Source organism: Meleagris gallopavo, chromosome 7 (genome assembly GCF_000146605.3).
Source record: "Meleagris gallopavo isolate NT-WF06-2002-E0010 breed Aviagen turkey brand Nicholas breeding stock chromosome 7, Turkey_5.1, whole genome shotgun sequence".
In the NCBI taxonomy this organism is placed as follows: Eukaryota; Metazoa; Chordata; class Aves; order Galliformes; family Phasianidae; genus Meleagris; species Meleagris gallopavo.
Genome location: NC_015017.2, coordinates 25,482,443 through 25,495,697, shown reverse-complemented (window position 1 = coordinate 25,495,697; position 13,255 = coordinate 25,482,443). Strand labels below are relative to the sequence as shown.

Genomic DNA, 13,255 nt, shown 5'->3' with positions numbered 1-13,255 from the left:
GAGTTCATTTATTTGGGCTTTGCTGAGCTTATGAAGGAAGGTGGCTTACTGAATCCTCGTGTCATGTTTCGTTTCTCCTCACTCCAGAAGTCTTTAATTCTTTTTCTTTCAGATGAAAATCCCTCTCCTTCCCTTGTCCATCCTCAGAATGATTAATCCCCTTTCCTTCTGTAATTTGAGTAATGGAGACTCTGTACAGCACTTTGTAGTGCTTGTACCAAGGCAAGATACTCGGCAAGGACGTGCCAGCATGTATGCATTTGACAAGCTTAACCAGTTCCCTTGCAATTCTCTTGTGTAACAGATAATAAGTGAAGACCAATTTCGGCAGCTGGAGAAGATCAAAACCATTGGCAGTACATATATGGCTGCGTCAGGCCTCAACGACTCCACTTATGACAAGGAAGGGAAGACTCATATCAAAGCTCTGGCTGATTTTGCCATGAGATTAATGGACCAAATGAAATACATTAATGAACACTCATTCAACAACTTCCAGATGAAGATAGGTAATGTTACTGTTTATGGGATTAAGTATTGGTAGCTGTCATTCTGAGCTGGGGATCCTGCAGAGAGAAAACAACACAGACATTACCTTAGCTGTGCAGGGACGTTGATTGTTCTGTACCCAGTGACAGGAAAATAATAGTCTGCCTGCCTCAGCCTCTGTGAAATGTCAGAGCAGTCCAGTTAAAGCTGAGATGTTATTACCAAAGCTCCCTGGAGAACCAGGAGCGATTGAGCAACAGTCCTCTGTGCACAGAATCTGTTATCACAGCATGGTCACACAGGGTGGTTCTGCTTGGGCTCACTGCACTTGTGATGTGCTCTCCTGCCCACATTCCCAGTGGTGCCATTCAACAGTTGGTACTGGACAATAAAAGAGACGAGAAAAGAGATTAAAGAGTGAGGATGTCCAGTGTTGAGTTTACTCAGGAGGCTTTCAGGCTGCCACGGTGCCCATCTTGCAACTGCCCAGCATCACAGTAGCTGGGTACAGATGCCCAGTGCTTGGCAGCTGCATGGCAAATAACCCTTATCCCATTGTCTGGCACTGGAAAATAGCTGTGGATTGAGCAGCTGATCAAAGAAGCCAACTTTTCTTTACAATGTCTTTTCCTGCGTGAAAAATAACTTGCCTCAAGCTTCATACATGATGCATTTCTCCCCTGCTTCTAGGCCTCAATATTGGTCCTGTTGTAGCTGGGGTGATAGGGGCACGTAAGCCCCAGTATGACATATGGGGAAACACGGTGAATGTAGCCAGCAGAATGGACAGCACAGGGGTGCCCGACAGAATTCAGGTAAGGCACTCGCTGGAAAACTCATTTATACTGCCTGTGTCACTTACGGTTTTTGAAACTTAATCAGAATTGGAATTTTTATTCATTTACGTCGTATATTTGCTTACACAGCACTGAGAGAAAAGCAAACTGGGGAATGCCAGCAGTAGCATCAAGTTATGCCTTTTAATTTTGACCAATGTAACAGTGGATTAAACACTTGCAAAGTAGTTCCGAATGGAAGCGTTGAGCTGAGTTTCCTTCCAGCTGTGATGCCTGCCCACCCGTGCTGATGGCTGTGCTGTGGGACTGCACACAAGTGCGGGCTGTTTGATTTTGCGAGGACTTGAGTCACAAATGTATTTCTGTCTGTCACTTCTCTGTTTGCTGTGCTTCCCCTGTTGTGAGGCCAGCAAGGAGCCAGGCATTACTGGAATGGGAGTAACAACTTGGAGAGTGAGGGCAGTTAAATTGGTTAATGGAAAGCTGTAATCCAGGCATCTCCTTGGAGCTCAGGCAGTGACATTCCCAGTGATTCATTTCACTGTCCTGCTTTTGCTGATCCAATGCCCACGCTTATAGGTTGTCGTTCCCTAGGAAAATACTGAAGAGATGTAAAAAATAATTACAGTAACTGATGTGAAATCCGAGAGGGGAAGCCATGCTGTCTCTTTCCAACTCAGCTGTCAGATAACCGGATCAGTATTTATTCAACACCAGTTAAACTGTCCCACAAGACAGTCCCCAAACAATTTTTGTTCAAGTTAATCAAAACAACACAGCAACATTACAGCAATAGGAAGGCAGGCATGGAAATATTAGAAGCTACCTGAAGAGGGATGAGAAAATACAAAGTAAGAAAGGGTTTGCCATTGAGCAGATAGGAATTAATTAACAGGAATTTACTGCTGTTTTTGTGGTGCTTGTTTGATTAAAAAAGTTCATGTTCACGTGAGGAGTTAATGTTTATGTGATGTTCACGTGATGGGTCTGTCGGTGGGGCTAAAAACCTCAAGTGCTTTGAGTCAGATCTCAAAATCTTGAGGTTTGGTTAGTTGAGGTGCTTGATAGCATTTTGCAAATTATGCTTTGAGCCCTAGTTGGTAACTGAGAGCAGCAAAATACCTAAAAGTTATGTCGTGGAAAATGCAGCTCTCTCCAACTCGTGTACCTTCATTTTATTCATTTATGTCATCCACACGGCTTCTGTAGCTGCTCAGTTTCTAAAGGCTGTGTTTGTTCTGCAACTTTTGATGTCAAATCTCTCAGTGACTGATACGAGAGTCAACTTAGAAACAGAATGATCCTACTTTAACGTTACCTGTTGTTCACCTGAAAAGCAAATGAACAGACTGTGTGGAAAGCATGACAGGCATACGTTAACTCTCACTTATTCCGCAGGTTACCACAGACATGTACCAGGTTTTAGCAGCCAACAACTATCAGCTGGAATACCGAGGGGTCATTAAGGTTAAAGGCAAAGGAGAAATGACCACCTACTTCCTAAATGAAGGGCCTCCAATTAGTTAGCACCAACTGCAGCATCGCTCAAAGATGGAATCTGCATTACAGAAGATTGTGACTCGGAGAAGAATCACTTTTTGGCAGCGAATCTAAAACGCAAAGCAGTTGAAATTTCACACAGTGACTCTAGGGCTGGTATCAGCAAACTCTTTGGCCACCTGTTCCCAAAGGCAATGGAGAGAAACCACCTGGGATTTGCTCCTGGCTGAGTGCTAAACCGACCAAAGATGTGTACTACAGCATTTACAGATAAGATGTGAATTTGGAGTTTTTACAAAGGCTGCTACTGCAGGATGATCTAAGAAGCTATTTAAGTATTTATTGACGCAACACAACATTTACTTGGTTGAAGGAATGTATGATTCACTACAAAGCATTATTTTGGAATGGATTTGCACTCCCATAACGTTTCCATCCCATACTGCCAGCTATTTGAAGTGTACCACTGTGCTTTTATTAGCTGTTTTGAATGGGCTTTCAAAATTGACACCCACTGTTGCAGCACACAAAAAGGCCTTTTAGAATGGCATCGTTAATGTTTTAGCGTGAAAAGACGTTTTAGCCCTGGCCTTCTTTTCTCTCTTCTTTTACATGGCTCAATGACTGCTCTTCTGAGCGGGGCTGGCACATCTACCGACGGGGAAGATCGAGCTCAAGAAAGAAGGTTCGACAAACATATTTATTACAAAGTCTTCTGTGCTCATCCTTGGTATATATCAGTTTACATGGGAAAGACTAGATGTAAACAAGAGACGCTTTGTGGGAGAGAACTCCCCTGAAATTTGTTGTGGGTTTTTTTTGTTTGTTTTGGTTTTTTTTTTTGTATTTTTTATTTTGTAATATTGAAAACATGGAGATCTAACAAATACCAAATTCTATATTTTGTAAATTATATATAAATTAGAAGGCAGGCTGTCCACACCAAGGTGTGTTGGGAGGTGTATATAACCTGTTAGACTTTTGTGTAATTTTTTGTGCATAATACTCTGAACACAGACTTGGCAGTTTTCAGATTATCACTATACAATCAAACAACAGGTGAGGTTCTGGGCTGAATCAGATGCATTTTAAAAGGAAAATCCAGAAAAATCTGCAATCCCAAAGAAGAGGAAAAAAAACCAACCCAACAGGGTACGAAAGTTCAATGCAGCATTCACACAGAGGGTGGCATCTTAACAAATGGAAACAGGACTTATTTTATGAGCTTTAGCTAATGAGACAGTATCTGTCAAGCATGTTAAAAAGCTCTGAGCAAATCTTCTAATTAACTGTAACAGGAACTCTTATGAGGGAAAAAAAGTTGAACTTTTATTCGGGGGAAAAAAAGCAGTTTTCAGAGATGGATGGATAGAATCTGATGATATGAGAATCGTCTGATATTGTAACTGCCATTTGACATTACAAAGAACTATGTACTGCAGCTTAGAGTTGACTTTCCTGTAGTAAGCACTTATTTAAACTGTCACATTTTCCATTTTCAGGAGTTATTTAGCTGATCTTCAAAAAGAGGCTTTGATGGCAATGTATGTATGAGATGAGTGACCTTAAAATACAGTGCCATTGATATTGTGTCTGACATCTTTATCACTAGCGGGGGTTTATGAACAGTTCACTGATACCATTTATGTACCTTTTCTAGCTACAAAAGAAAAATCCCTTGATATTTTATTAAAGAAAAGAAAAGATTTTAAAAAGTTATATTTTTATATTCTAGGAGGGATGAGTTTTGATATTGAATTTGGCTAGCACTAAAAGTGGCTCCAATCTTTTGACGTTTAATAAAGTTTTTTTCCACTCTTCTCAGGGCAGAATTATTGTAGTACTAACAGCTTAATGGTTGCACTGTGGTGGTAATTTATTTTTTCCTACTTGACAACAAGAATAAGTAAAAATCCATGGGTCTACCTTAATTAAGTTGCCATATTGCTAAGCATAACCCTAGCATTAAGCCATTTAAGTGCGAGCTTAAATGGCATTGCCCCTTTCCTTCCCCTTGGAAACATCTCTGAAAAGTATAGTATATTGACTTCTGTAAAACTGCCAAGTCTGCCCTTGTACTATACTTTTGCTCCTTAACATCTCTCCTGATTCGCAGAATGCTTACATTGCATCACACCATTATGCATTTCTTTCCCCCCCCTTTGATCCCCTCACTCAGCTCCATTACCTCCGTGCCATACACTCATTTTTAGGTTTGCTTTGTGCTTTATGAACATCTGCAGTCGTCTTAACTTTTGATTCATCTTAGGAGGTTGTGTTGTCAATGAAATTTCAAGTCCCCCGTATCTCTAGCTGTGATTGTTGACAGTGTGTCATGATCATTTCAAGGGGTATTCACACACTCTACTCTGGATCTTGCAAAAATGGAGACAGTTATGATTTCCCATGGAAATTGAAATCTATTTAAGTAATTTAACTATATTAAACACTGTTTCACTGTAAAGCGTGTCTGTTTTATTTTAGATGCAGCTGGCTAGTGAAGAGATTGGATGGCACAGAGCAGCAGTCAGTTCTCAACTATGGAGGGATGATGGGGCCACACCAGTACTGTACTGTGACCCACTTCAAGCTCTCCCAGTCCCTGCCTGCACAGGGAGCAGCCCAACTCCCCTCTAGTGCACGGATGCTGTACACACTTACCTTGAGTTGGTAGTCCTGGGACAGCTGACACATCCTCACAGCAGCACTATGAATAGCTGACTTAAAAAAAAAAAAAAGTGTATTTTAAGTAGATCAGTTTCCAAAGCATTCCATAGCTGTATACTACGCTACCTCACAAAGACACCTTAAAGAAGGCAGCCACTTGGGCAATGCAGCCCCTGTCAGTTTTCTAGGTTAAAGTTGCTGCTGGATTGCTCCACTAAGTGCCACACTTATCTACACCAATCCCCAGAAGCCTGAGCTGTAACTGGGAAACAAAAGGCTCCATCTTCACACTGATTTTTTTTCAGTTCATATGTCTTCATAGGTCTTTATATAGGCAGGTAAAAATGGAATGATTTACTTCAAATCTGTTCCTTGTTAGGTGGGATTTCATATATGTACTGAGACTAAAACTGCATTAAGAAGAAGGGATAAAGTTCTTAAATGACAGGCTTAAAAACCAGCCTCAGAAAGGTGCTGGGGGAGTTGCTTCATATTTTGTGTGTCTCCCTACATAATCATAAAGCAGCATCTCAGGACATTACCTGACAGAAGTCACTTTTGGGGCTAGCTGGACAAGAGTATTCCCAAAGGGAGGAAAAACAGTTTTGTGCCCTCTCATGTAAGTTGAGGATTGTTGCCCACACTCTCTGTTTTCCCTCAGTTTTTTATTTTCCATCCAAAAACCATTTTGACGAATGCTGGCTGCACTATGTCTGCCTGTGCAGAATGAAATGGTACCTGTAGGAGGCACTGCATTTGTTACAGGTGTCCTGCACTGCCAGCACACCTGGACCCCATCTTCCTACATTACATTACTTATGAATAAGTTGCAGCCAAAAACACTGCCTAGAGGGAAATATTTGCTGTCCACTGACCTTACTGACTGTCTCTGAAGAGAGTCATTTCTAGTTTGAACTTACGGGGGGAAGGGGAGCTTTCAAAATTGTCTTAGGATGTCTGCCAGCTAACCCAAAAGCAATGTTCCAATTGAGGGGAGTCAGAGAGCTCACTTGGGATGCAGTTTGACAGGATTAATGTAGCTGACTGAAGCTAAACCAATCCAGAACAAATGAAAACAAACAAACACAAGCAAAAACTCACCTCAGGTTCCATTCTCTTGATCTTCTGTCAGGAGCTTTTCAATGGAAGAAGCTGGAGTGCAGTGAAAGCAGCAGCATTGGGCAGTCAGCAGGCAGGCAGTTTGCTATAAGAAGCAGAGGTTTGCTGTTATTTTCCCGTCCCTGTGCACCTCTCTGTCCCCATTTTGCTCAAAAGAGCTGCACAACACGGTGGGGAGAGTGTGTGCCTCGTGTCAGGCCTGTCCTGCCCAGGATCAGCATGGACACAGAAGGCTGCACCACCAGCAGCTGGCCCTACATCTTTTTGAGCACACGGTTTCAGATCCAAACATCTATTGCCATCTACTGGAAACAAACGTGCAGCTTCAGCTGGACAGCACAGGCACATTATCCCAAATCAGTCATTCCTAGGTCCTTCAGTAAAGAAATGATTGATATATTGAAGAAGCCATACTGAATGTTAAGTAACCACAATATCTGCAAAGGAAACCATTTTCTGTCATCTTAGAGATCTCTGCTAGCTTTGAAATATTTAAAAATCAGTCCAAGTAACACATAAATACATTCCATGATGGAAAGCTGCCTTCATTCTATCATCCCTCACTAGATACATTGCTTACACGAGAGAGTCAGAGCCTGTTTATGTGATTTGGGCCCAAAATACTGAATGTAAGAGACCAGACCACCAAGAGCAAGCTCAGACACTGAAGAAAAGCACATAAGGAAAAATGAATTAAACTTCTAGAAGCTCAAACAGGGCACTCTGGGGTAATCAAACCTCACACACTGTAAAAATCAGTCAAGCGTTGGGTGATTCTTTACTGCAAGTGAGCTCAGATCGTGACACTTTGTTCAAAACCAAAACACAAACAAACAAAATGATACCGAGGCTGCTGGATGTACCCATTCCAACCTCAGAGAGGACAAATGCCATAAACGCAGCATGAGGTGGGCTCTGCTTCTGCTAGATGCCACAGAAAAGCCAAGCAACAGTGAATGGCTGGCACAACTCAAAGCAAAACAAACCACATTGCTCCAGAGAGTATTCATCTTTCATTAATCCATCCTCACAAGTCCAACTCTGACATCTGCAGCTACTAGCAGGGAAGCACCCACTATTTCTTCACTAACTCTGGATTGTTCCAAGCAGACAGGAAGCCCTGGGAATTAGCAGCCAACTTTCACCTCTAAGCTGCTCTCGCTTATCTTGCATTTCATCTTACGCAACATTTCAGCACATCCTGACATTACAGTCAAGCTAAAATAATATCCTCAAAAGCCACATTTTTAGCACGTAGTAATAATCAAGTGATGAAAAGTCAGACTACCAAACACGCATCATTGAATTTTCCTTGAGAAATTGTTTTTTTAATCAGTGCCATAAAAACAAGCAAACAAAAACCCAACTGTCCTCTGCTACGCAACAGTTGCATTCATTCACTGCATCTGCTAATCATCCACTACTTTAATGACAGCAGAACTGGAACAAAATTATGCCACCACACGCTGTAGCAAAGGAAGTTTTCATTCCTTAAGGAAGGAATTCCTTAAGAAACAGCAGGAAGGGGTCACAGAGAAAACAAGATTATCTGCTGACATATAAACCAAAGACATGATGCAACAGAGAAGTCCTCATATGCACAACAGAAGAAGCCAAAAACAAAGCAGTATTTTGGGTGTTCATGAGAACTTCCCTACCAACCAACTAGGGTTGAAAAGGCAGCAGGACTGCTCTGGACTTTATGAGCAAGATTAAGCCTGGTTTCTTTCTCAGGTTTACATAGTTTTCTTGACTAAAATGACTTTTTAAAGAACTAAATAAAATATCCAGCTCTCTTAGTGATAATCTGACTCTAAACAGCCTACTGAAACACGCACCATTTTGGAATGAAGTGTGACACCTTAGAGCACAGTAAAGCTCTGCCAGTCTCCAAATCCAACTGCACAATACATTCAAAAAAAAAAACTATTTCAGTGAATTTTTACATTACTACAAATCAAACATTAAAAATCTCTCAACTTGCATCTCATGAAACAGCACAGATAGCTGCCATCTAATTACCAAATATAGAAGCAATCTAACTGATCATAGAAATCACAGAAACTGAAAGTGGTACAACACTGCTGCTACTGTATTTTGTAAATGCTAGATGTTTCCAGGTCTATTCCACAAACTTCAGGAATACCTCTGAATACCTCAAGGATGGCCCTCTTGAACACAAGAGGTTCTATCACAGCATAAAAATACATAAAGCCACAAAAACGAACAACATTCCAATTTGGTTTTTCATTTATGTTCATCAGACTGATTTATTATCTTCCTGTTTATCTCATCAATCCCCCATTTGTAAAGGTATATAAAAAGAACAATAGCTCTTTTTACTCTTTTACTTTTTACTCACCCACTGGTCCGTTTCCTTTCAACCTCTCCACAGCTCAGAGGAAGTGCACTGAAGTCCTGGGTTAAGTGGCAGAACTCTTCAGACCATTCCTGAAACAAAACCCTGTCCACACAGACCACTTTCCAAGGATAACCGAAAGGAAACCATCAGTGACAAAACATACAAGTGTTTATAGCACTAGATGGAGGGCCACAGGTGCCAAAGAGCTGATCTCAAGAAACAAAGAGTTTCCAGGTTATGTTTTAATCAAGAAAACACTCACGCGAATGTCAACGTGTAACAAAACATTCCAAAATTTAGTAGGTTACATATTCCAAATCTAGTTTGCTAATATGCAACAGCATTTTTAACATTAACTTAGCCTATTCTCTACTGCCTCACAAAGGCAAAACTGATTTTGGAAGTGAAGAGCTTGCATGATATGCAGGACACATACTCTATATGTTCCTTCCATTGACATACACTTGAGCAAAGCTTTTCTCATGCCCCCAAATTCCCCCAAATGAGTCTCCCATCAACATATATTTTACTACACGATATGACCCACTTCTCTCCTCTAGTTCTGTATTCATCTGTGTCCTCAGCTGTTCCTTTAAAAGAAAAGTTTTTTTAACCAGCAAGTGAAAAATGTCCGCAGGCATCTTACATTGCTTTATTAAAAAAAAGGAACAAAACCAAAAAGCGCCATCCAGCCAGCTCCTTCTTTTGGAGAACAGCTTTACATTCCTGAGAGTGAATATCTGTTGGAACAAGACTGCCTCTAAATGTTCCAGGACTTGTCAGACATTGTAATCTGGGGACTTCCCCTGCGGTCGTCGCAGTCGAATCTGCAACGTCGAAAACGCTCCCACAGTCACATGAAAGAAGAGCTGCCACAGGTTGCGCAGTTCATACAGGTACATGTTACACAGGCAGATTAACCCAAAAGTCAGGAAGGATTTGGCATTCCTCCAGCCTGTGTAATATACGAACAGGTAACACTGTCAGGAGAAAAAAAAACGGTATTACTGCACAGAAAACAGCTTCCAATAAAGAAATGCCTCTAGCTATTAATGAATTACCAGAAAATATCCCGCAAACAAGTCGAACTGAAAACATGTAACACCAGTGTTAACTTAGCTCTTGCTAAAGTAAAGTGGATGTTCCTGGCAATCTCCAGTCAAAAACACGCTTTGTTCTGCTTCAGAAGAAACAAGACCCAGCGTTACGTCCTTTTCAGAGGAAAAACTGGGAAAGACATGGAAAATCTCTAAAAGGACAGAACTGTGCCACAGTCTTTTGTGAGCGTTATCTTCACTTCTGCTACTGTTCTGCCTACTTCATTTCCACAAAAAGAGAAAAAAAAAGAAAAGAAAAGAAAAAAGTTTGTCTCATCTGCACTTGAGCCATTTCCATCTGTCAAAGACAGTTCTTGCTGGGCTGCAAGGAAAATACCATCATCACTTAGGTTTAATTTTTAATCGAAATTTCTTCCCACAGAGCAAATAATGACGTTCACACCAATATTTAACCAAATTCATCACCAGATTATCTAAGTATGTTCTTGGTTATTTATTTGCTGCGTTTTATCTATGCCAGGGAAATTCTATTTCATTCTTTTACTTATTTATGTTCCTCAAAAAATGCCAAAGCATTTTACACTTGCAGCCGAACAATATAATTTACTGGGGTTACTTTATGGAAAACCTACAGACATGAAATGTAAGCACAAAATATGAGACAGGAAAACACAGTGGAAAGTGACTGAAAGATTTTAAAAGGAAAGAGATGCATGAGAACATATGAAGTGGGAGAAAATCTTGGGTGCAGTGCCTATGTATTAATATATATACTCAAATCCTTGCGAAGGAAAGAAATGCTAGATACACTTAAGCTAAGAAACTTGTACTTGAAGTAAACAAAAAAGTCTCAAGTGATGGAGATTATAACAGATAAGCTACACCAGATCTCTTAATCAACTACCTGGAAAAACATGTCAGCAGAGAGAAGATGTATGTATGAATCTACTGTGCAACGTTTTTGATCAATGCATTAAAATACAGAAATTATTTTTATAATGATTCTATCCAAGTAGCTGTGACATTTAGGAAAATACGTTTTTCTAAAATTCTATGACTCTATGTTGACACTTATGCATGACTGAGTGATGTGTCTCAATTTTAGTGAATTAGGCAAGCACCAGAACACACCTGGTACAAACAGGCTGCTGTTCCAAGAAAAAATGCAATAACATAGCTGAAATCTTCACCTTCATTCTGTGAAAATAAAGCAAAAAGCAATGTTTTACAATGTTTAAATGAAATACCAGATTGCACCTATGGCAGTTCTTCAATGTATGTTAAGACAGCCTTACACAGACATTTATACAGATTCCTGTATAAGCTAAATCAAAGCTGGCACTGGACATTCTCCAGATGCCTCTGAAAATTCAAGTCTAAACACTGTTAACAGCCTTTAAAATCAGCTTTGCCCAACTCTACTCTCCTGCAGCTTCCAAGAATGGGAAACAAGGTAAAAGAGAAGGACACAAACTGGCCACTAGGGTGTGGTAAAATGCTACACAGAGAACAATGCAGGCAACTCCACATTAATGCCACAAGAACAAACAAAACAAGCTTATCAGACAGATTATTAGAAAATTTTGTTTTCTTGAAGGAAAAGATGGGAAAAAAAAAATACCTGATATGTACAGATGTTTCCACTCTGTGTTTAAAAAACAAAAACAACAACAAACAACAAAAATGTGCAGGTCTGTACCTAAAGGCCAGGCTGGATGGGGCTGTGAGCAACGTGGTCCAGAGGAAGCTGCCCCTGCCTACAGCAGGGGGGTGGAACTATATGATCTTAAAGGTGCCTTCCAACCCAAACCATTCTATGATAAAACTGACCTACATACATAATGCAGTATTCTCCTAAACCACGAGCAAATCTTTGCCTCACAGCATATTTGCTGAAGCACAGGTTGTAACAGAGTTTGGCTAATATCCAGAACAAATGCTGGGTCAAAAATCCCACCCATGTGCCAAGAAGGCCCCACAGCACGGGGCACTTTCATTCTTCTTGCTCAACTCTTGCTGAGACCTCCAAGATTACTGTTTCATTAAGTCTTTACATATAACTATTTAAATAACCAGAATAAAGGTTTGAGCAGAGTTCACGTAAGCAAATAAATGTGGTGGGGGTGCGAGGTACTTTTTTTGTACATTTTTGTTTGGAAACAAGAAATCAATCAGCAGTTTCCCTTGCATCAATCCTTTCAGAACACCAAGAACAATAAGTAACCTAACATTCATGAAAAATAAACAAAAACACAGAAAGGTTTCTAAAAAAGGATTTTACAAAATGGCTTTCCAGATCTCTGCATCACAGAACTTCACAAAAAAAAAAAGGCCAGATTTTCACAGCTGTCCATCATTTCCTCACAAATATTTTTTTCATAGTATCTATTAAAGTGATTCATATCCTGGTATAAATTTAGAACACTGTGTTCACATACCCACCGCTACCAAAGTATCTACAGAGAGCGTTGGTCACTCACCAACTTCAACAATACTACTTCTGTATTTCCCAACATTAATGAACATTGCACCACTCTCAGAAAGGATACACAGCTTATAAACAATGTAAGTGTCACAAATAACAATCTGACCTCACAACCAAATATTTGTGAAAATAAAGCTGGCAAGACTTACTTCACATAGCAAGCACATTCAGAGATGACAGCATGATTACTGCGACGCACAACTCTCACATTCATAAACATGCTACAATACCTGTAGAAGACTTTCTATGGCATGAAAGCCACGAATTAAATTCAATGCTCCACACAAGAGACTAAGTACAAATGAGACAATCCCGGGCAGAGTCACAGGTTCCAGACGTTGGTGAGGAGCTGCAAAAAGACAAAAAGAAAAACTCAGTCAAAGTGGTATATTAAAAAAAATATAGTAAAATATTAATCTAATTTTTCAGTGTCTTCTAGTTCAGGAGGCTGCTGAAACAAACTACAAAATGCATTTTTTTTTTTTTAAGAAGAGGAAACGTTTTAAGATTTGAAGGAAAGCATATTTTCCTTCCATTAATCTAAGAGCAACTTGTCTCACTATATTTAGTCTTTAACTCTTGTACATTCAACTCACTCAGTAAGGTCCTGAAAGCTGCTTAAACATGCCAGGAAATCAATGGCAAATGATGCACTTGCTAGTAAAATTTGCCCACAATTAATAGCCAGGTAATAGGTCACACACTTAGGAGCTCCTCTCACAATCTTCGTTTTTCTTTAACACTAATGTATTAGCAGAACTATCAAGACTTATTTAGC

The 13,255-nt window shown here is 40.1% G+C and overlaps 1 protein-coding gene and 1 long non-coding RNA gene across 2 annotated transcripts in view; one reads left to right on the top strand and one right to left on the bottom strand.

Moving 5' to 3' along the window:
• ADCY5 (adenylate cyclase 5) overlaps positions 1 to 5,250 on the top strand; it is a 56,847-nt gene extending 51,597 nt beyond the window's left edge. Inside the window, exons 17-19 of the mRNA XM_019617404.2 lie at positions 305 to 509; positions 1,180 to 1,304; positions 2,685 to 5,250. Of these exons, the coding sequence (XP_019472949.1) occupies positions 305 to 509; positions 1,180 to 1,304; positions 2,685 to 2,813 (459 nt within the window). The 3' untranslated portion in view covers positions 2,814 to 5,250. The remainder of the gene's footprint in view (positions 1 to 304; positions 510 to 1,179; positions 1,305 to 2,684) is intronic.
• A 180-nt stretch (positions 5,251 to 5,430) lies between these two features.
• LOC116216826 lies at positions 5,431 to 12,862 on the bottom strand. Its single transcript, XR_004160349.1, has 5 exons — positions 12,708 to 12,862; positions 11,124 to 11,189; positions 8,935 to 9,914; positions 6,555 to 6,657; positions 5,431 to 5,507 (listed from the first exon to the last, which is right to left on the bottom strand). It is a non-coding gene; the product is annotated as an uncharacterized LOC116216826 (long non-coding RNA).
• Between the last annotated feature and the right edge of the window lie 393 nt (positions 12,863 to 13,255).